The sequence below is a fragment of the Colletotrichum paranaense genome (genome assembly GCF_030867605.1).
Source record: "Colletotrichum paranaense strain IMI 384185 chromosome Unknown Scaffold_3.1, whole genome shotgun sequence".
In the NCBI taxonomy this organism is placed as follows: Eukaryota; Fungi; Ascomycota; class Sordariomycetes; order Glomerellales; family Glomerellaceae; genus Colletotrichum; species Colletotrichum paranaense.
In genome coordinates this window covers 1,267,487-1,288,899 of record NW_026848961.1, presented here as the reverse complement: position 1 = coordinate 1,288,899, position 21,413 = coordinate 1,267,487, and the positions used below count along the sequence as shown (strand labels likewise).

Below are 21,413 nucleotides of genomic sequence, written 5' to 3'. Positions count from 1 at the left end.
TCAACGATTGCAAATGGCGGCCATTCATGAAGGAACTTCCGCAACCCCGAATCAGTGCTACAAGCCGTAGACTGATCCCTCGTTCGCACGTCAACCCATGCGAGATAATCATGGCGAAAGACATCCATCAGTCGAGAATGATGAACCTCCCAAGCCGACTGAACTTGTATCATGAACTTTCTGCAGCCGCCAACGAGCTCCCTTCGCATGGCCAGCGAGGCTGCCGCTCCCGCTGTAACACACCGGCAGCTTGCACACCGGGATTCAATGGTCCCATGACCACCCAGCATCGGCCGAGTGAGGCTGCTGTTATGCTGCCAATCGCACGGCACTCGTACAGTAGTCTGTGATCTATCAGATCAGGACAACGAGTATGCGCCTGGTTGTCATGCTAGCTCGCCCTTCTGCCCGTCTCTACCTGTGCCTCCGTATCCGTAGGTATATACCCTTCTGAGGTCTCTCTAGATTCGGCTGTTGTTACATCAATCCTACTTAGCCAGACCGCCATCGAGAAAGGAAAGAGAAGCCAGAAGCAGGGTATCCGTCCCTCTCTCAGGGATCGACGTCGTCATGGCTGCTGCATTCGCTGCACCACCCGCAGGTGTCCCCCAAGATTTGTGGGGTTCATCAAAAGAGCGGTGGCGAAATGGTTGATGATTGCAGCGTACTGTCTAAAGGGACTTCAAACATCATGCATACTGGTTGGGCGTTCATCTCCTGATTGTCTCCGCATCTCAGTGCTCATTCACTTTATCTGATTCCCCCGGTTTCTCTCCAATGGGCAACCGGGGAAGACTGAACATCTGGGGAATGTCTTGAAAGGGTATCCCGAGGCACGACATATCTTTTGAGAGGCGTTGTGGAAACATACAGAAGAGTCACAAGAGAATTCGCCAGTCTGCCTAGCTTAAGTTGCTTACACTACAGCAAGCAAAGGCACCATCCTGCTCACGCATCCGGTGTGGTAATTACATCTTTCTACAAAGCTTCCGTCCCCCACGGACCCCTCCCGCGCCCGCTCCCGCCGTCGGCGCTCACCGATCAGGCCAGGGCAGCCGGCTTACATGTGTGTGCTGCCGTCCAAGTATACTTCAGGGCAGAGCTGTCAGTCGGGCATGATCTGACTTCTTGCCGCCCACCTACTCGTTCTATTAGCCGCAAGTTTTCAAGCAACAGCTCGAACCGCGTCATGAAATGATGGAGTTGGAAACTACGCCGCACTCCAACTTGCGTATGCCAAAAGCAAGACAGCGGAACAGCCGGGAAGCTCCTGTGAATTGACGTGAATCAAAGAATTTGTCTCTATCACCTGCCCATCTGTCGAGGCGACGCTATGTGTGTACTTCCTTCACACCCAGAACCCGAGATAACTTTTATTCTCTCTCTCGTGGTTTATGACCGTCTCCGCTACCGGAGCAGGCTCGTTCACGTCGGAGAGGGTGTACGGCAACGTCTTCTGAGGATTCGTCCATCCCAACAATCTCCGAGGGGGTTATTCCCGACTCGCGTGCTTGTGTAACCATGAGAATCTTCTTTTCTTCGTGCTGCAACCCTCCTTCGTCGACAACAAGCTTTTCATAGAAGGCGCACGGCCATGCACGCTGGCCTAGATTTGTTCGTGTCTACTGGAACCGAAAAGTTTGCTCACGCTTCCGCCGGGAGGCGAAGAAAAGGTTAAGAGAGGAAGAGGCAAGACTGAAGCTCGTTCATTAACGTGCCCGACTGGCAAGCAGGTTCGGATGTTCGTGTACCTTAGGTAGACACATCGAAAAGAATAAAATATCATCAGGGTCCGATCGCGTTTCTTTTCTCAGGTTGGAGAGCCTGGACGTTGGCGCGGCTTGAGCAGTACGTCATCGTGAAAGGAGGCCCGTGTCTCTTCTACCTTACGAGCTGCCATCGATAACTGAACCCGTAGCTTCAGCTCTACCGACTAGTCCTATCAAGTATGTGTAAATGCTGTGTAATGACTTTACTCGTAGCGGGCGACATTGATCCGTTTTGTCAACAGACCTTGAAGTCCTTGATTCCCACACCGGATGCATTCACAGATATATTCACAGACTGTCGAGTTCCTTGAGTCTGCCGTCCTTGTGGTGGTGGTAGCTGTACCCGAGCCGCCTGCCACACGTCACACAATGGTTGCAATACTGGCATGGCTCAGATCTTATAGGCGCCGGGAGAAGGCTAAGAGATGCATAATAATGACACTCCGAATTGCAAGGATGCGACCTTGAGTTGTGTAATGCACTGCTGTACCACCTGACAACGAACTCAACAAACATATAAACAAAGCTATTGTCATCTGGTACGAGCCTGGGGCGCAGCGAGTCTCGTGATTTGCATGTATTCTCATTAGAAGAAAAAAAAAAGAACTCCTGCTATTTTCCGTGGTTTGGAGACAAAAGTAACTCAAACACATGAATAGACCTTGCCCAATCCCGTTCGCCGTATATGCCTGCTTGACTAAGGTAAATTCGAACCAAGAAAGTGAACTTCATCCTTTTTGAAGCTGACACTTAACTAGGGGGATGATGCCACTGCGTCTTGGTCGTCAGGCTGCTCTGGTTGTGCCCCCTTTCAGGGCGTTCCCACGCGCCGACCCGGTTTTCGTAAGGCTTCCGTTCTTGCGAATGCGCCCATGTGGTTTGTAATTTTGGAAACGTAAACGAGGATGAGAGTGGACGCAGACCTGAGCACGCTGGGTCAACCGCCTCCCCCTGTTTATGTCCTCGAGTACCGAGCCTTGCTGTCACCATCGTTTAGATTGCGACCCAGATGAGCATGATCACGACATCCATGCCCTTGCCCTCGCCGCCATCGTACTTGTAGGACCACATGCCGTCCTTCTTCTCGTCCCAGTAGGCGCCGGTGGCGGAGTGCATGCCGCGGCGGCCGACGTGGGGCTTGCCGTCAGTGGCGGTCGCATCGGCGCTCGTGGAGACGGAGGGCTCCTCCTCCTTAACGGAGGTGCCCTTGGACTTGTTGAGAGAGGATGTCGGGACGAGGTGCTGGACGATTGTCGAGTTGCAGGCAAACTTGTATGCGGGTGCGGAGCCGCCTTGGGGTGTCGACTCAGAGATGACGGCCTTCAGAACGGAGGACTGACGAGGTTCATGAGGGTCAGTTCATGGAATCTCTGGGTGACAGCAGCGGCATCAGACGCAGGGAGGAAAACGTACAATGATCTGAGAGTTCCATGTCTCGGTCTTAGCGTGATCGTAGAACTCAGCAGAGCCGATGGCTGATTGGCAAGCCTGTCAACGAGACTGGGTTAGTGGGTTGTCTCCTAATGTTTTGGCTACATTGACGATGTTGTCGCATGGGCAGCTTACATCCGTAGCAATCTGCTTAAGACGGTTGAAGGCGACGGGCTGTCAAGATCGAGTCAGTAGGCGGTCCATTGAGATCTTAGCGTGGGGGAAAGTTCAACATACGGGAGTCGCTGTCGTAGGGGCGGCGGGCGCAGACATTGTGATCGGATGTTTTGTTTGGGAAAGGGGAAGAAAGATTGTAGGTTGTTCGAAGGCTCTGTGCGCTTGCTGGTTTCGTTATGTATGAGGTTCTTGGGAGTAGGAGGTGTGAGAGTGTTCTTGAGCAATTGTGCCAATATTCTGAGTGTATGTAAGTTGTGAAGAGGTTGTGTTGACAGATCGGGACAAGACGACAGAGATGAGGCTCCTCCACAAAAAGTTACCGGTGTTGTGATGCCAGCCCGATTCGGCCGCCTCGCGTTGCATCCACGGGCCGTGCTCCCCAGGTGCGCGGGGCAACGAGAGGTCACGTGTCTCTGTCATCGAGAGGTCTCTGCCTAGCCACAACTACATGGCCCCAGCTGAGGCTTGACCTCTTCAAGTGTGGCTTCCCCAATCAAAATGCGATTGGATTGCACGTGTACCTTGCTGCAGAAGTTTGCAGGCGATTGACATGGATCTGTACTGTGGCTGGTGGGGAGGTAAGCTCTAGCCGTGCACGCCGTGCAGGCTTAGCGTCACAAGTCTGCTCTGCGATGGAGCTTTTTTCCTTGAGGAAGCGGCTTTTGAGGGGCTAGTCGGCCGCAGTGCAGGTGCATCGTCTGTCGTATCTGAACAAGCTTTCAAGCGGGTTCTCTCGGTTACAGATTCTCTCGTTCTCTCTTCTCCTCCTCTCTTTCCTCCCTTCTCTCCCTCACTTCCATCTCCGCAGTCTTTTCGTTCATATCCCTGATAGAGTTTTTTTCCGATTGTTCAGACGAAAAATAGCGAGACTGTAGAAGAGAAAGCAGTTGACATCGCGCGACTCGCTTCCACTGCCCCCTTGTCACGATAAACACCGTTGCGGTTCCGACGACTAGCCCGACGCGAGCCCGAGCTCTCCAACGACGCCTCAATCGCAATTCTCTGACGTCGCATTGCCATTCTCCTCAAGGATTCTGGTTATCTTTGCCGAGACAGTAAACAGTAGACTAAGGGTAGGAACTGGGCACACCGAGCGAGAAGACGAAAGACCGCCGACTGAACCAGTCCAGGTTGCGATAGAGAAAGCCACGACCGTAAACCACGATACCTATACTCGGGACAGTCCAGTCAGAAATAGCAAATCACAATGTCTAGCCAACCTCTTCTCCAGACCGCACCGGGTACGTACAACCACGACGCCGTACACATCAGTGCCCGAATAAGGACATAAACAAGAGAAAGTGAGAGGTCACTAACAAGGTCGCATTACCAGGCAAGCGCATCGCCCTCCCTACGAGAGTCGAGCCCAAGGTCTTCTTCGCCAACGAGCGCACCTTTCTCTCATGGCTCAACTTCACCGTCATTCTCGGCGCCCTCGCCATCGGCATGCTCAACTTCGGCGACCGCCCGGCCTTTATCAGCGCCTTCCTCTTCACTGGCGTTGCCATGCTCACCATGATCTACGCCCTAGCCACGTACCACTGGCGTGCGAAATCCATCCGCGTCCGCGGCCAGGCCGGCTTTGACGACCGCTTTGGCCCCACCTTTTTGGCCATCATCCTACTGCTGGCCGTCGTTGTCAACTTTGTCCTGCGCATAACGTACTCGTCCAAGGAGGGAAAGCACTAAAAAGTACGAGTAAACATGCTTTCTAATCCCAGCCTCTGTTCGTAATTCCGAAGACAAACTTGGAAAGAGGAGGGGCGAGAAACAAAAGCTATGCCTAGGCGTTGGCAGTTTGGGCCTCGCGAACCAGGAGAGGCGGGCTTTTGCTAAAATGCTTAAGCTACGACAAAGGCGTATGTACGAGGAAGGATTGAGAGTTGGGAGCGAAGGATTTGTTGTTTTAAGAACAAGTTTGCATGGTTTTGTAATTTGGCAGTTTTCCTATGTTTAGCTTAGGCGTACGCGAACAGAAAGCGGATGTGGAAGGTGTATAGTTGATAGAAAAAGCGAATGCATCGGATTAGGCGTTGGAAACATACTTTACACATCTACACTGCGCTCTTGTGCTGGAACCTGCTTACCCATACATGTCATCATCAGATGGATACGGCTCACGCATAAATGTTTGAGTATGAGGGAAGTTGCCTTATTGGTTCCACGTCTCTTCTTCCCCTTGCTGTCTATTCATCTCATGTTTCCAGCGGGTTCGAAAGCTTTTTGATATCGACTTTATCCCGCCCGTTTTGGGTATCAAATGGTAGCCCCTCCTTTCCTATAACGCCTCTCGATGCAATGCCAATGCTGGATGCCGTTACAAGCGACATGTCGCGACTCCATTCCTCGGAGATCTCTTTGTCTTTTGTTTCTCCTCCCGTCTCCATTCTCCGGGATCGCAGCTCACGGACTCGAATCCAACCTCCACCCTCAAACGACCTTGTTCCAAGTTCCCAAGCCAGAGCGCAGTCGAGCTCGCAGTGGCATCTCACTGCGCCGTGTTCGTCTGCGTCGTAACATCCCCTCGGGCCTTGAGTTCCGGCACGGGCGCCAACGAAAGGAATATGCTCAGCGACTTGGCCGCACGCTTCACCGGCTGCGGCAACACAGCTCTCTCGAACCGGGTCTTCATAACCTCGAAATCGTCTTCGTCTCTGTCTTCATCATCCGAGCCATCCTGCGTTCCGCCGCCGCCGCCTAGCACCGTATCTTCCACGACATCAGGTTTCGGCGGCAGCTCGTACATGAGGTTGTACTGATACCACTTGCCGCCGCTCTCTTCCCCCTCCTTTCCGTCCACGCTCTTCTTCTCCGCCGCAACGATGCGCTTCACAGTCTCCACAATCGAAATCATCTTGGCGACCTCGCCCGGCCGCGCGTAGACGAGCACGACGCGCCTCCTCGGATCGCCGTCGTCTTTGCGCAGGTGCTGCAGCAGCCAGGTCACTCGCTTCTGGATCTTGGTGGAGGAGATGGTGAAGGCGGGGAGGACGTCGTATTTGGATCTGAGGTCCGCGAGGAGGGCTTCGTGCGAGGGGGATAGAGGGGTCGTCGGGCCATTGACGTTTGCGCTCGAGCTCGCGCTTGCGCTTGTGTTTGTCGTCGTTGTCTTCGTCGTTGTCTCCGTTGCTTTGCTCTTCTTTGAGACGACTGCGGCGGACGAGCCGGCTGCTGCCGTTGATGATTTTCGCTTCTTGTCGTCGCCCTTGGGCTGTGTTGCGGAGGGTTCAGCCATGGTCAGCCTTAATGAGACCTCGAACCATAGCAGACGCGGCTGCTCAATGACTCAAGGGTGTGATGCGCCGCGCGGGGTCTGAGTCTGGGGTTGAGATTGAAGCTCCAAGACAGGCGTTAGGATTTCTATCGGCAGAAAAGTGTGGTCTGGATCTCTACCTTATCGATAGAGATCTTATCGAATTGCATCAGACGCTTGGACCAGCTTTCGGAGCCGAGAGGGCAGAGAGCCGCGACGTCCAGTCTTTGACCAAGAGCTTCTGATTGGATGGCGTCTTTGATGTTCATAGCATTCGTCAAACGCTTGCTCTAAGGCAATGTAACGCATGATGATTACCATGTTGTATCGTTATTGATACCACTATGTGATGTGCCAGACTAATCATAAGCTTTTGAAAGTACCACGACGATATCCTGAGCCTCGGGAGCAAGGCAAAGTGCTTTCAAGATAGGATGCCGTAATGAAGTGACTAAGCGTTCAACATCGAGAATGTTTAAAGCAGCGATGATCAGACACGAGCTCTCGCTCAATGCCGGACCTGGCCTAGCGTTCCGCGGAAGATGGAAGGGTCCACTGGACAGGGCGCCCATGCGCCGATGGTCCTTCTGTGGCTTCTCGACTTCACATGTTTGGCGTGGCCTGTGCAGCTGATCCGCCTCTTCTCCAAGGACGCCATTCTTTTGATTCGATGAATGAAAGTGCGCCGTGTTGCGCCCTGTTCTGGTTGCAGCATCTCGTAGGCTTGAACAAAGCGAATATCAAAATGGTCACAATATGTCCACCAGAGCTATCTTCAGTCAGATGCTGGTGGACTGCCAAAAGCTTGCTTGGCATCTCGGATGGAAGGTCGAGCCAGAAAGGTCCGTAGGTTTAGGTACTGAATCATGAGCTTTGCGACATTTCGTCATCTAGCAGCTCCCAAAGTGGTCTGCGATAGTTCTCCCCAAGATTTTCCAAGCTTCCGAGGTGCAGCGTGGCACCGTTCAGGCCGAGCTGCACGACCTGCAGCGGTATTAATCCATTTTCGCCAGGGAGCGCTCTTGGGAATCCCGGGATAAGGCCTGGAGAAACGTCGTAGATGCCGTGAAAGGGTAGGGAGGCCCGGGGTTAAAGAGGAACTTATGCGGTTCTGACCTTGGCCGCTGAGTCGGGGCGACTCGGCATCGTTACCGTTGGGTATCGTCGCAAGACAACGCTGCTTCATTGGCTTATTCCAGCTCCTCAGTCGCAATATTGCTGGTGAAATTCTGGAGATCCCGGCCTGGCTGGTACCTCGCTAGCGGTGCTCAGGTATCTGAAACCAGAACGGGCTAAAGGCGAGCTGGGCAGCGCCGGGTGGCGTGGCGTATTTCCAGCGGCGATCCCATGTCTATCTGCATGTCGCACCCACCCATCCCTCCTCCATCATTGTGTAAAGCTGGCCATCGTCAAGGCCACAGAGTAGGGCTCTAGAAGACGCATGGATGCGAGGCTTGAGAGGGCGACAAGCAATCAAGGTGCTTCGATGGTGCATGAAGCTTTCGATGATGAGGCGACAGAAAAAAGACAGCAAGGTAAGCGGAACACAAGAAGATGCGATACACGGTCGCCGCAAGGTGTTACCTTGTTTCTCAGGGTCCATTTCCTCATGTCATCCCACGTTGTGTTGCTGCGGTCTCGCCCGCGGCCTCCCATAGCTTGGGGTCGCTTGCTACCGGTAGAAGTCTAGTCCGCATCCACGATGCCATTCGGAAAGGGGCGTAATGGAGTCGTCGTCGTCGTCGTCGTCGCCGTGGACGCTAGGCGCAGCTTCTTGGTAGGCCAGCCGGAATGGCGAAGCTACGATCCAGACGAATAAGATCCGAGACTGCCGCTAGGTACGTGGAGAAGAGAGCGCGGCGGCGTGCTCGACAACGACGACAGTGAACTAATGAGATGCGTCGTTGAATATTTGCATTCGTCAAGCAGTGAGGGGCGGATGTTGACTCATTTGAACAGACACAGGCGATGCTATACCTTGAATTCCTCGTCCCATCCGTCAATAAACATTTCATTGAGTTGACAGCCAATATGCACAATCTGGCAGCTTCCGAGATCATGTCCAACCCCGCGCCGTGTTTGGGGAACTTATCGGCCAGAGAAAGGTATGTTGGTATGGGGAGAGGCATCCAACATACGGCGGCTGGCGCAGTGGGAGGAGAGAAAAATAAGAGGCCCGAACCCGAAGGTTTGTGGAGTGGGAACATTCCCACGCCTCCAGGTACTTTTAGCTCGTGCAGCGGCCGTCTCACGCCCCAAGGTACATGACTGAGGCGTTTCTCGCACGGAACCAAAACAAGTCGGGACACACGCCATGAGCTTTCCCCGTCTTCTTCTCCTCACTAAGGAACCTTGGTCCATGTACCTATCCGTAGTGCCGTGCCTGGGTGCTACTTAATCAATCTGCAGGCGGGCTGGATAAGACACATGTCGAAACCTTTACAAACAAAACACGATAATCAGTTGGATCGGCAACTTGCAAGAGAGACGTGCAATTTGGATCCTGGGCGTGATAGATAGCAACTAGGCCAGTGGTGATAGACAGCCCTGAGACTGCGCTGCACATACGAAGTTGCATCGGCGTTGCCTTCACCCTCTTTATCTTCCCCCTATATGCTCTACTCCGTACAGCCTGTCAGATTCTTGATTATCGCGAAAAAGGGGGATCCCTTTAATGAACCTCCACAATAGCTGTGCCCTTACCTAGATTACCCGGTACAGTTGAGTTGCAGTGTTGTTGGACGCGCCCACCATGATCAATCCCGTTCTATTTTCGGGGCGGCGAAACACGTATTGCAGCGACGCCAGAAAGAACCCGGCTACTGCCTACGAGTTGTAAGAGACAGAAGCTCGGAAGGGCCCCCCGTCCGTCTCATCGTCCCATCAGATTCCCATCCGCCATACAGAATACGGGAGTTGGCACCCAGTTTGCCAGGTTGAATTTTTCTGGATTCTGGAAAGAAGGTGGAAGACGAGGCCAAACACAGACACAGACGAAGACGGGACTTATGAGGAACTGACGTCCCATCTCTCAACTCTCAGGGACTCGGGGACAGCATTATCCTCTGAGCGCATCGTTCTCTAACCAGTCTGTCCTCGTTCTCTTTGACAGCTTTGGAGTTCAGTGCGCATGCCGCTGCCGCTGTCGCTGCCGCTGCTCCTGCCGCTGTCTTGTTGGTCGCCCGTTTTTATTGTCGTCTGCGTCAGGACTTGCATCTGGCACACACACACACTCTCAGGAGTCAGGCTGACAGAGAGACGTGAGAGAATACCACTTTGTTGGAGAGTAGAATGTGTAGGACTGACTCTTACTGCATCCCTTTCTGACGGCCGAACCGTCCGGGTGTCATTTAGGTTGTGTCGAAGATTGGGTCTTGCTCTCCTGAGTCCTACCACAAAACAAGAGTAAGTAGGCAAGTACACAGCACGAGGTACTGCGTATGGAAAGTACCAAGTCTGGGTAAGGAAGGAACCTGGGAAAAGGGCACCTCCGTTCCTTCCCTGCTCAGTGTCCTCGTCGTATTGCACATTATCCCTGCAGCTGCACACCTCCTTCCTTGAGTTTCCCTTCGCCTTCCATTCCTTTTTTCTTTTTTTTGGTCCGGTTGTCTGTATGTACCTCCCGTCCCCAGTTGCCCCCACACCTGGGTCAGACCAGCCAGTCACCAAACTCACCAAACAAGCGCATTCCCTCGTTCCCTCCTTCTTTCTTGCAAACAAACCAATCAGCATCGCGTTTCAGAGCACAATCCTCATCCACACCACCCACACACCTCGTACCTCTCACACCCATCTCTCTTTCTTTTCACACACACCCCTTTTTATGCCTCCCCTTGCATTCAATACACAAATTGCCTTTTCCTAGTCAGTCGGGTCCCTCGCATCATCGCCAAGTTCCAACACCAACAAAGCACAAGCGCAAAGCGCCAAAACATCCACCTCAGCTTTCTGTGCATCCACCTCGCCCCGTCCACCTTTCTCTTGTTGCTATTGTCTGCTAAGGAGATACTGGCATACTGCTACATGCTTGCTTGCGCCGCCGCCTACGGAGACCTTTACCGCACCGCCGCTGCGCCATCGACAATCAGCGAACGAGAAACAGAACCACCCGCAAAGGAACACTTCCAATTCGCTCAACTCACGGCCCATCTCCTTTTCACACTATTTACCGGCACCATTTCGCTGGCTGGCTGCTTTTGCTACCTTACTTACCGTACGGATACCTTACTCTCTGTGTGTGTCTCTCTCTGGCCCCCAGGATCCAAGGCCCACCCGCACTCGCAATCACCACCCCAGAGGCCAATTTCCCACCAAGCTCACGCACGTCGCCCGCCTGAGAGGTCTGAAGCTGCCTCCTTCCCCGACCTCTGACAGTTATTCTCGCTCTTTCCGCTGTCATCCCCATCTACAACATTTCAACCTCCTCACAAACAACCACTTCTCCCCCCAAAACCGCTCCAAAACCACTCGTCCACACGACATAGAGAACCATCGTAGGCGTCGCTTCTTTTATTTTGCTCGCCCAACTCTCTTCGCGCATTCATTTTCGCACCATTCTCTCGCGCGATATCGAGGCTTTCGTTAGTTCTCGATTCTTCTGCGTCGCTGTCTTCGCTGCGCGACCGTCGCAATCCCATCCCTTTGTCGCCGACTCGTCTGCTTCGGTCTCCGGCTCTCTCTCTTGCCTCTGGCCTTCCTGACCGGAAGCCCGACCACATCATCACGCACCACTCGCCCCCCCCCCCTGCCACCCCTTTTCGGGCCCCATCATCCAAGGCCAACCAACGCACCACACACCCGTCGCCTCGTCTTCACCCACGCCCAGAGCAGCCACACGCTTACACCCGACTCGTCCGTCTGGGGAATCCACTGTTTACGTCAGCCCTCGTCGCCAGCTCGCAAGCTCATTGCACGCACCTCAGCTTTTTGGCTCCTCTGCCTGCATCAGCACCACGTCGCACGCTGCAGGTGCCTGGTCCGTCCGCCACTGCCACATTGCACCTTCGTCAGGCTGTTGCCTTGCGCCTCATCTCACGTTCGCATAAAGTCGTCAGGCCGCCCTCAACGCGACCTTTCATCCCATCACCTTCGTTGCTCTCAGAGAACCGCGCTTATGTTCCGATCACTCTGGAGCAGCGAGCGGGGAAGCGAAACGACGATCAGTCACATTCAACCTATGCCATCATTCGCGCAAAAGCATCAGTTCATTCTGCCGCAACCTGCGCAAACGGCATCACTGGCGGGCCCGTCGTGCCCTCAAAAGAGGCGTCTGTCAAGCGTTGACGACTCACCTTCACCAGATGCACTCATCGCCACTGAGCAGCCCTTGAAGCGGGCCAAGCTGGAGAGCACCAACCTCGCCGTCTCTGACATCCCTTCCAGTGTCGTCTCTGACGTACCAGCATCCGCGTCTTTGCCTGTGCCTGTGCCTGCCGCTGTTCCAGCAGTGACTAACGACATGGAGGACGCGCGCGACGCTATCCAGTACCAATTTGGTCTTGAGATCTTGCTCAAGCACAATGAGCTGAGACTAATCAACCAAGAACTGGCAAAATGTCAGGTTGCTCTCGAGCAACTCCGTCGCTGCCATCTCATTCCGTATCCTACTGCCTGTCCCACTCCTGCGCAGATGTTGGATATCAGCAACGGAAAGGGTCCAGCTCTGCAAAACCGTCCGGGAGAGCCTGTCCCCCAATGGGCTGCGCCTTTTGGAGTTGTCGATGGACCTTACGCTCGACACTACGCCAAGTGGCTCATCCCCGATCCCAAGTTTGATGGCATGCAACCTGAGTGGTACCCAGTGCTTGAGACTGCCCGTAGCAGAAGCTCAGTTGAGGGACGAACGACAAGGAACAGCATGTCTGATCTCGCCAGCGCAAACAAGAACCGCTCGACTCGGGGTATTGGCAGCCAGAAGCTGCAGTCTCTCTCCAGCGGCTACCCTCAGCCAAAGGAGAAGGCCGGACCTTGTGTTCTCAAGCGCTCCGACGGCCAGACTGTGAAGCTCGTCTGCCTGGATTGCAATCGGGAGAACTTCAGCAGCACTCAGGGCTTCATCAACCACTGCCGCATCGCCCATAGGCGAGACTTCAAGAGCCACGAAGAGGCGGCTGTTCATTGCGGTCACCCCATCGAGGTTAACGAAGGCGGCAGTCTTGTTGGAGAGGAAAAGGCTCCGCCTCCCCCATCAACCGCCATCGCGTCTGGTCTCGTCCATCCTTTTGCCCAGACCGACATGTCCACCCAACAGGCGTACGTTGCTTTGCGTTCTAGGATCGCAGATTCCCTCAAGTTGTATCGTGATGGCAAGCTGCCTGGCGTTACAAGCATCCCTCAAAGTACTTCAAAGGCAGAGCCTGCGAGGTCCGCTGCGCCAAAGGCTGGAAACTTCGTCGCCTCGGCTGACACCCCCTTCCTTTCGCGACTCATGCAGAGCAGAAACTTCACCGGCAACCTCAGTGACATTGTCAGTGACGCCAAGGAGAAGATGTCGCTTGAAGACCTCACATCGCCAGGTGAGGAATCGGAAGATACCGAGACTGGTCTCGGCAGCCCGAAGAGCAATGCTGGATCAGCTGCTCGTATGCCTGCCATGCGCATGCCTGCGAGAGCACCAATGTCACCCGTCACTCTGACTTCGTCGACGAGACCAACAAGCAGCAAGGGAAGGTCGCCTTCTACAGGCTTTGCTTCGCCTCCCATGAGCAGTCCCGAGAAGGACGACGGACCCACCAGGGTAGTAATACACTCTGGTGAGGATGTTGACATGGAGGACGTTGACCTCAGCCCCAGCACAATGGTCAGCAACAACGCACCTTCGCTTGTTAGCGACGATGGCGAATATGATGACTCCGATGACGGGTCGTCCGAATCAGGTGTCAGCGACCGCATGGATGCCGAGTCGGTGTCTGACGTTGCTGAGATCACACTTGATGAGGATCACGATGGACGCCCTCTTGGTCATCACAGGGAGTCTAGCGGAGTCGGTTCCGGTACTGCGATGCGTCTCAAGAAGGATGAGAACAAGCATGTCACTTTCGTTAGCCCTGTCCACGACAGCGCGAAGCGAGCCCGAAAAGTTTAGGGCGTTTTCGGCACTCTCTCGAGTCTGATAAATGCTCTCCTGTTTTTTTGCAACAAGATCTCTTCCCGAGGCAACACCTAACTTGCCGCCAACCCCCCTTTTCACTGCTTTCTTCGGCGACCAAGACCTTTTTTGCGCATACATACTCCTTTTTAGTCGACGAAAGTTCTTTCCCCTCTTAGTATTATCCTCTTTATTCACACGACTCTGCGCAACCAGGGGTCAAATAGGACAGGCAAAAAAAGTAGGCTGCGGTGGCGTGTGTGGCCGGAGATGATAACGTCACTTGTTAGAGATATGAACCGGGCGTCACGGTTGTTGGGAAGCGTCTGCCTTTTGCGTACTGTTTATTTCTTGCTTCATTTGCTTGTAGACTTTATACTGTTACAACTTCACTGCCTTGGACCAAAGTCCTCCTGGAGGTAGGGGACCGAGGCCCGCAACGACACTTGAGAAAGAGGGAGATGGTCTCCCAAAGGAGGGACACAAACGCTTATGAGCCAGCTGTAGGATTCGAGGACACTCGTGTTGTATCATAGCGGTTGGAGAAGAAGGCTTGATGAAAACAATGACGATAACGAGCTCACATTGAGCAACCAATCTTGAACCATCCCACGCAAGTTTCACGTGACTTTTGATGATGCTGATAGTCTTCTTCACAAGACTGCATTCTTGGCGCCGAGATTCACACTTGGCAGGCATTCATTGAAGGAGGGGGTCTAGTCAGGTTACTTGGTAAAGATCATCGGCGAAATGGGTACGCTCCACCGACTTCAAACTTGTCGAAACTCGCGCACATTGCGCCGAGAAAGGGAGATCATATGTGGCAGACAAGATGGTCCGGAGAACTGCCGTAAGGTTCGGGTGGTCTACTGTGACGTCTCTACGGATAGCTAGGTTCGAGGTTCGAGATTGAACGCTGCGAAACAATCTACAGGGCCTTTTTGCCTTACCCGCAATGTTGTTTATCAAATCCAAGTCTTGTTCCGTTTTCTGTGTATCTGCGACACCGTCCTCGACTGCTGGCGGAGAGGTGTACCCTGCGTGTATTCCGTCGGGATCACACTGGTCTGGGCAGTCAGCATTACCTAGGAAAGTCGGGCGGACTGACGAGTATGAGACACTCGAGGCATTTGAGCAGGTACGCTCCTTGCTTTGGGAGTAATAACAACAGGAAAATAGAATAACAACTGAAAAGCATGCGTTGCGGATACGTACATGCGCGCGAGATGCTGGGGAATGCATGTAGGGTAGAGTGGTGTCGTTGGCCCGGCCGCTAAGGCAAGGTAGGTTCAGAAATGTTTCAAACAAACATCAAAATTCGGAGGGGCGTGGGATTGGTTCGCATTGTCGCTGAGTCAACTACCCGGTTTCTGCGATATTTTGTTTCGTTTCTGGCTCTCTCGTTGTTGTATTGTACGATGCCACAACGCATGTGTGTCGACCTGGAGAACTGGGGGTCTCTTGAAGACATTTAAGAAATGGTTTCCGTGGATTTCACTTTGTATTTTCTTCAATTCTTTTTCTTCGTGTAATGCTGTGTAACTTGGGCTACTGCATAGTCACCAAATCAGAATGTCAGATGCATAAGGTACTTGGTTCGTGTTAAGTCCCTTTTCAGGCGGCAGCAGCAGCAGCAGAGGAGTGAAAAGTTGGAAACATACGTCGAGCGACCTCACAAATATCAACAACGGGATCTTGATAGCACATGCTTTCTCTCTTTCTTTCCTGTTGAACCTGATTCTCTCTCTCTCTCGTCCATGAAAAGTGAACTTCATGAAGGGCTGGATTGGAATTAGGTAATTACAAAGATTAAGCATATACAAATGGTGGTTTGGTTTTTCTTTCGCCGTTCCCCTGTTTCCTTGGCCCCAAATTCTCGATTGGGTGTGCCACATATGCTCCGTTAAATCAGGTCCTATCCTGTCCTGTAAGTCTTTGACAAAAAAACATTGCCAGAAATCTCTTGAGCACCGTAAACATAATCGCTTTAAATGACATGATGTTTTGGTATCTTGGTTCCCCAACACCCCTTTTCCTAGATGGAATTTTGGGAGGAGGGAAGATTATGTGCATTATCTTGCAAAAGATATTTATGTCGTTCGTTTAGAGGACAGCGGCAACAACACCGGCAACGGCGAGGAGAACACCGCCAGTGTTGCGGGCGAGCTGGCCGACGCCAATGTTGGCGGAGCTGGAGCTGGAGCTGGCCGAGGCGGTGGCAGAGGCAGAGCTGCCAGAGGCGCTGGTGCCGGTGGCGGCGGCGGTAGCGGAGGCCGAGTTGGAAGCGACGGCAGCGGAGGCGGAGCCGGTGGCCGAGACGACGGACTGGGTCTTGCGCATGGCGGCGGAGCCGTAGAGGGAGGCCTGCTGGCAGTAGATTGTCACCTGGCCCTGGGCGGGCGCGGCGCGGGAGTCCTTGGGGCAGTTGTTGTAGCAGGTGGCAACGGCCTGGTAGGCGGCGCAAAGGCAGTCGTAGTCGGTGGCGTTGCAGTCCTTGACCTAAAGAGAACGTAGTGTTAGTTGTCGGTTGTTGTTGAGGTTGTTCAGAGTATCTGTGGGTTTTATTTACCTTTGCGTTCTCGCTGGTCAGGCAGGCCTCGACGATGGGAGCGGCGTCGCAGTCATCATCGGCGGCGGCAACAACGGCAGCGAGGGCCAGAGCGAGAGGGTAGAAGAACTTCATTTTGAGTGTGTGGAAAGTTTTTTTGACGGTCAAGTCGATTATTACGGGGTTGTATTGGTTATCGAGAACGACGGTTGTATGGTGGTTCCAACGAATGTAAAGAGTCTCAAAGACTTTAGCGAGTGACTGGACGAACCGAGGAGAATTAGGTTTGTCGAAGACGAAATAAGCTGTTTTTGATGAACAGTGGGTTGGCGGAGGCTTATTACGGAAGGGGAGGAGGAGGGAAAGGAAAAGAGAAGAGAGAGCGAAGGGCTGGCAGATGGAGTATATTAAGCAAATTAGGGAACGGCAGCAATTTCATCACAAAACGTTGTATCCGGACTTTTATGATCCTCTTGGGGGGGGGGGGGGAGCACCCGCTGGCTGGGGGTGGGAAAGTGAACTAGCATCAGGATCGAGGAGAAGCAACTCCACGCACCCCCTCGACTAGGCCGAGGAGGGCAAAAGCAGTGGCGCGCGACGCTAGCGAATTCGAATATGTGATAGGCCCGTCAGGCATTTTCTCTTCTACTCCAGGCAGAGGAGCCAACAAAGTGGAGGGACAGATAGGATGGAAGGGGGGAGCGGGCCCCCATCAAGCCGCATCTCCAGGGGTTTGGTGGTTCGGGGATTCTTGCTTGACTGATGGAGATTGATGAGGCTACTCTGCTAGGGCCCCCGTATTCCTTCTATGTATCCGATATGCGTGTGACAGTGAGGTAGCAGCGGCAGTGGGAAAGTAGAGAGGGTGAGGAGAAAAGGAAACAATATCCGCCCTCTGCAGCGGCGCCAGCAGCAAAAAGGGGAGTGGGTATTGGAGACCGACACCGTGAATATGGTGATGGCGTCAAGCCCCGGCCTGCAAAGAGAGAGGCAGAGAGGATTAGGAGGACGAGACTTCTTACCTTGAAAGAAAGGTCCCTGTAACCCTGTTGTCCCTGCCAATCCCCGCCTAAATCTTCCCACTTTCGGCTGTAGAAACTACCCAACCCCAATCCCCGTCCAATTGCTAGCATCAAGCAAGGACGAAAGGGAAGGGGGCAACCGTTTGTAAGAATATGGTGTGGAAAATGCTGTGCAGCGCACGCGCACCTTGTGTGTTTCTCCAGCCTTCTAGCTCGAGGCCGTGGGCGTTTCTGGAGGATGGGGATTTTCTTTGACAATTTGGAGGAATGCTTCGAAATTGTTGGTGAAGAAACAATCGGGCCATCAGGGCTGAAGAGGCTGGAACAACCCGTACGCGGCTGGCCGTCCCCTCCGCTGATACCCCCTTTCTTTCTCTTTGGGCAGTATCCGTAGAGACCAGTCTCACTTGAGGGCTTGGTTTCTAGTTGCCGTGCCGTGCTCCCCTCTGTGGCGGACCAGGATGCAGAACATATTGCCTTCCCGTGTCTGGTTCGGCAGCTATGCTACATTCCAATATATTGTGCAGCGCTGCCGAGAAAGAAGGTGGTACGATCGATTGAAGGAAAAACGGGAGTAAGTCAAACGGAGCGAGGTTCGAACGATGGCGGCGCGAACATGGGGCCCGGACGTCGAGATGAAGTCTAATCTTGTTCGTGGACAAGGGGGGCAGTCGATTTGAAGGGCTGTTGATTGGACAATGATCCCTCTTTCTGGGGCCGTTGTTTTTCTTACCCCCTTGGCCCGTTCTGCCGTAAGGAAGCAAGGGTAGGGCGTGCGAACCTCAAAGGATGCGTTGCACCACAAACGCAAGTGCCGTTTCCTGGTGGTATCCGTATGCGTAGTTGCGTGTTGGGAAAAAGTCATGATCCGTATCCGTAGATCTCATGTGGCAATGAACACCATTCAACTATTCAATACAGAGGAAAAGCCATGGGAATTGCGGCTGACTGCAGCCGGTCTCGAAGCATCTGATCTAAACACGAACGGCGCAGCTGTCGTCTGTTGTTTTTCCTGCAAAGGCTTTGACCTCTTTTTGCTGCATATGTAGCGGTTTACCCGTTGACCGGTATTTTGGCTCGCCAGTCAAGATTTTGATATGCTTATTTCCCGATATCAAGACACAACAAGCGTGGCCCTTTGACTGGCCGCTGCTTTGTTCTTGGCTCGAGTTTTATTGGGTCCCGTCCCTTGTTGCGGTGTCCGTGTTGTGCTTTTGTGTTGCATTTTTCGTCGCTGGTCCAAACGCCGTAATTGTCTTTTGCGCGTCAGAATACATGACTGTAAACAGCTTATCAGCCTATGCCATTTCATACTTCAATATATTGATGTTCTTTTATCGGGGCTGAATGGGGCAGGTACAGCCACTTTTCTTGCGATCTCGCCCTTTCCGATGTTCGTATCCAACGTCTTTTGCCCATTGGCGCTACATTGGCGCGTTTGCCTGATGCTATTCTCGTTCTTGTGTTCGGGGTATCCGCTGATGCACCTCGAACACGGAGCGTGGCGGGACGTTGAGGAGGCGAATATTGTAAAGTGGTCTCACATAGCCCAATGGCTACCTCCTCGCTGGCGACTGCATAGTATCTGCAGTAAGAGGAGCAATACGAGCTGCAGTAGTAGTTGGGGCGGCTGGCGTTGCATCGCGGAGGTTCTCTGCCGGCCAACGTACCACATCCCCCCACCGCGTCTGCCCCCGAAAGTCCGGCCGTCACCATCATGCCCGCAGCCCAATGGTCCAACCTCGATCCATAGATCGAAACGTTGATCTGAAGCCCAAGCCGATCAGAGTTGTTGACTAGTCCGCGGTTGGTCAAGCAACAACTGACGGCAGCTACCCCGGACCCGTCAAACAAGCTCTTTTCTACCTCTAGCAAAAGCCATCGGCGTCTTCGTCGCCCAGTGATTGCGCATGCTTCGGATCGAGGCATTTGAAGTATATAGATCAGCAGTGTGTTTTGCATGCTCCCCCATCACTTTTGGGTTGCAGTAGCGTCATCTTGACAAAAGAATATCTTATTCGGTCAGACAAAGTTGGCCCATTCAGAGAAACAGTACCTAACACCTTCAGACTAGGGTACTTGCAAAACGCGCTCCTCATGTGCCAGATCGTTCATTATCATTAGTATGTTCCCCAAGGGTATCGATCATCACATGAAAGCGCTGCCACCAATGCCGTAATGCCAGAATACCAGAAACATGCCTCCAAATCATCGTCGTGCCAACTGTCTCTTCATCTCTCCATTCTCTCTCCTTAGAGCTGCCAGCTGCTCCTCGAGTCCCTCCATCCTCTCCGCGGCCCCCATGCTCATCTCCTCGACCACTTTGACAAATCTGAAGAGACGGAACACAATGACGAGGGAAGCAATCTCTTCCACGATGCCGTGCGAGAGCACGTCGATAACAAAGCTTGCCACGATAACGATGCCATCGAGTAGATGAAACCACTCTGCAAAATACCTATCACGGTCTGAGTAAGTGATGGCTTGTTCATTGCGTGCTCTTGGGGGTTCATCTCACCTCCATCCAAATGCAATAACGCACAATACGAGTTCGATCAAGAACAGAGAGCTAAACACGAGGCCCGCAATGGTGAGACCTTCGCGCGTGTTCTTGACCCACGGCTCGTCTTCCCGCTTCATATCGCAGGCGACGAGCTCGACAAAGATGTTGGCCATGAGCGCGGCGACATCCAGTGATACGAGGGCCAGCACGGCATAGTGTTTCTTCCGAGATGCGAGCACATCTTGGAGGCTGGTCCGTGACTGGCTCAGCTGTCGCCTGATCGGCGCCGGCCGTCTGTTCTCGCGGAACCCGGAGAAGGACCACAGCAGAGGCCGGATCGATTCATCGTCGGACGCCATGGTTTCTGATTAAGAAAAAGGTCCCACCCATTCAGGACACGACAGGAAAGCAAGGGTCTTTGGCTGGCCGTGGTAATACGAAGTATACTGCGCAGCGAGCGCGCACAACGATCGTGATGTCGCAGCCTATCCGGGCGAGCAGATCCTTCCCCTTCGCGCGGTGAAGCGGGATGGAGCGCGGGCGAGGAAAAAGATAACAGAAACACAAAACCAAAATCCGGGGCCAAGGAGGATAGCCGGCAACCCGGCGATGCGGTGCTGACGCAGTGCACCTTCAGCGACGTCACACGTGGGCATTCGACGACAAGCGCACGAGGCGCGGGTGCCGCAATCCTGTACTTGGGGCTGCTGACTAAGACGCTACACCACCTCATTTGGTATGGGACGACAACTTCCAAGAGCGTTTCAATACTGGGCTGGAGTGAGACGTACCAGATTCTCCATGTGCGGGCATTTTGGTGCTTCCGCAATGATTTCGGACTCGGATCCGGGTGGATCACGGATGGACGAGCAATCCGGAGACTGGGGAGGTCTGGCGCCATGTTGCTGACGATTGAGATCGGCTTGGTAAATTGTGTCAGGACTCAAGGGGTCCCGTCCGACATGTACCCAATGTTCTGCGCTGCTTGAATAGTATGTAAACAGTGACTGCCCCCGCTATGACAGCACAGGTGGAAATTTCCAATGTAACATGGCCAGGGTTCGACGCGATACCTGCTTAGTCTTGAGACCATTGAATCAATCTAGCAAAAGCTATTGAAGTCAGTGCCAAAAATCGATTGAGGTCTTGCCCAGGTAAAGAGTTCACCGGGCGGTAAGGGTAATAAGGTAAAGATGAGGAAAGAGGGAAAGATTCACGGGTTGAATACGTTCCTTTGTTTCGCTGGTCGATCAAGAATCCATCGACGGGCAACACTCGCCAGAATGTCTCGTTTGCCAGAGTCATCCGCCGGATGTCCCAGACCACGACATCAAGAGTACCTAGGCTGGAATGGAGCCTTCGGATGGGACCAGCGCGAGGTGTGCCTATGAACAGAGTACCTCACGGATCAAATCTGTCTTGATTAGAACTGTCACCAAAAAGTATAAAAGGCTGCCCTTCATGTACGCGGAACTATCAATATCCGTATCTTACTCCAGAGGAAATAATCTTGGAAGGTATCTACATGGCCAGCGGCGGGCACAGCTAGGTAGCTCCGGAATCCCGCTAGACAAGGTGCTTTCCCGGGTTGACCGGTCATGACTTTGCTCGCCCGTTGTACCT

At 53.3% G+C, this 21,413-nt stretch overlaps 8 protein-coding genes across 8 annotated transcripts; 2 read left to right on the top strand and 6 right to left on the bottom strand.

Moving 5' to 3' along the window:
* Positions 1–2,762: 2,762 nt before the first annotated feature.
* On the bottom strand, positions 2,763–3,473 carry CPAR01_03979 (tctex-1 family protein; the record flags this gene model as incomplete). The annotated part of the gene is made up of 4 exons (XM_060488263.1): positions 2,763–3,104; positions 3,183–3,257; positions 3,336–3,374; positions 3,438–3,473. 4 exons carry the CDS (start codon positions 3,471–3,473, stop codon positions 2,763–2,765), a joined length of 492 nt encoding a protein of 163 aa, XP_060352469.1.
* A 1,111-nt stretch (positions 3,474–4,584) lies between these two features.
* On the top strand, positions 4,585–5,066 carry CPAR01_03978 (uncharacterized protein; the record flags this gene model as incomplete). Its single annotated transcript, XM_060488262.1, has 2 exons — positions 4,585–4,618; positions 4,711–5,066. The coding sequence occupies 2 exons, from the start codon at positions 4,585–4,587 to the stop codon at positions 5,064–5,066; spliced, it is 390 nt and encodes a 129-aa protein (XP_060352468.1).
* Positions 5,067–5,865: 799 nt separating this feature from the next.
* On the bottom strand, positions 5,866–6,612 carry CPAR01_03977 (uncharacterized protein; the record flags this gene model as incomplete). The annotated part of the gene is made up of 1 exon (XM_060488261.1): positions 5,866–6,612. One exon carries the CDS (start codon positions 6,610–6,612, stop codon positions 5,866–5,868), a length of 747 nt encoding a protein of 248 aa, XP_060352467.1.
* A 125-nt stretch (positions 6,613–6,737) lies between these two features.
* On the bottom strand, positions 6,738–7,816 carry CPAR01_03976 (uncharacterized protein; the record flags this gene model as incomplete). Its single annotated transcript, XM_060488260.1, has 3 exons — positions 6,738–6,920; positions 7,014–7,327; positions 7,747–7,816. 3 exons carry the CDS (start codon positions 7,814–7,816, stop codon positions 6,738–6,740), a joined length of 567 nt encoding a protein of 188 aa, XP_060352466.1.
* Positions 7,817–9,382: 1,566 nt separating this feature from the next.
* CPAR01_03975 (uncharacterized protein) lies at positions 9,383–13,714 on the top strand (the record flags this gene model as incomplete). Its single annotated transcript, XM_060488259.1, has 4 exons — positions 9,383–9,465; positions 10,500–10,863; positions 11,128–11,679; positions 11,732–13,714. 4 exons carry the CDS (start codon positions 9,383–9,385, stop codon positions 13,712–13,714), a joined length of 2,982 nt encoding a protein of 993 aa, XP_060352465.1.
* A 2,106-nt stretch (positions 13,715–15,820) lies between these two features.
* On the bottom strand, positions 15,821–16,902 carry CPAR01_03974 (uncharacterized protein; the record flags this gene model as incomplete). Its single annotated transcript, XM_060488258.1, has 3 exons — positions 15,821–16,216; positions 16,287–16,655; positions 16,822–16,902. The coding sequence occupies 3 exons, from the start codon at positions 16,900–16,902 to the stop codon at positions 15,821–15,823; spliced, it is 846 nt and encodes a 281-aa protein (XP_060352464.1).
* Positions 16,903–17,071: 169 nt separating this feature from the next.
* On the bottom strand, positions 17,072–17,698 carry CPAR01_03973 (uncharacterized protein; the record flags this gene model as incomplete). The annotated part of the gene is made up of 1 exon (XM_060488257.1): positions 17,072–17,698. A coding segment is annotated over one exon (627 nt), but the record flags the coding sequence as incomplete, so codon positions are not given.
* Positions 17,699–19,495: 1,797 nt separating this feature from the next.
* On the bottom strand, positions 19,496–20,149 carry CPAR01_03972 (uncharacterized protein; the record flags this gene model as incomplete). The annotated part of the gene is made up of 2 exons (XM_060488256.1): positions 19,496–19,745; positions 19,806–20,149. 2 exons carry the CDS (start codon positions 20,147–20,149, stop codon positions 19,496–19,498), a joined length of 594 nt encoding a protein of 197 aa, XP_060352462.1.
* Positions 20,150–21,413: the final 1,264 nt, after the last annotated feature.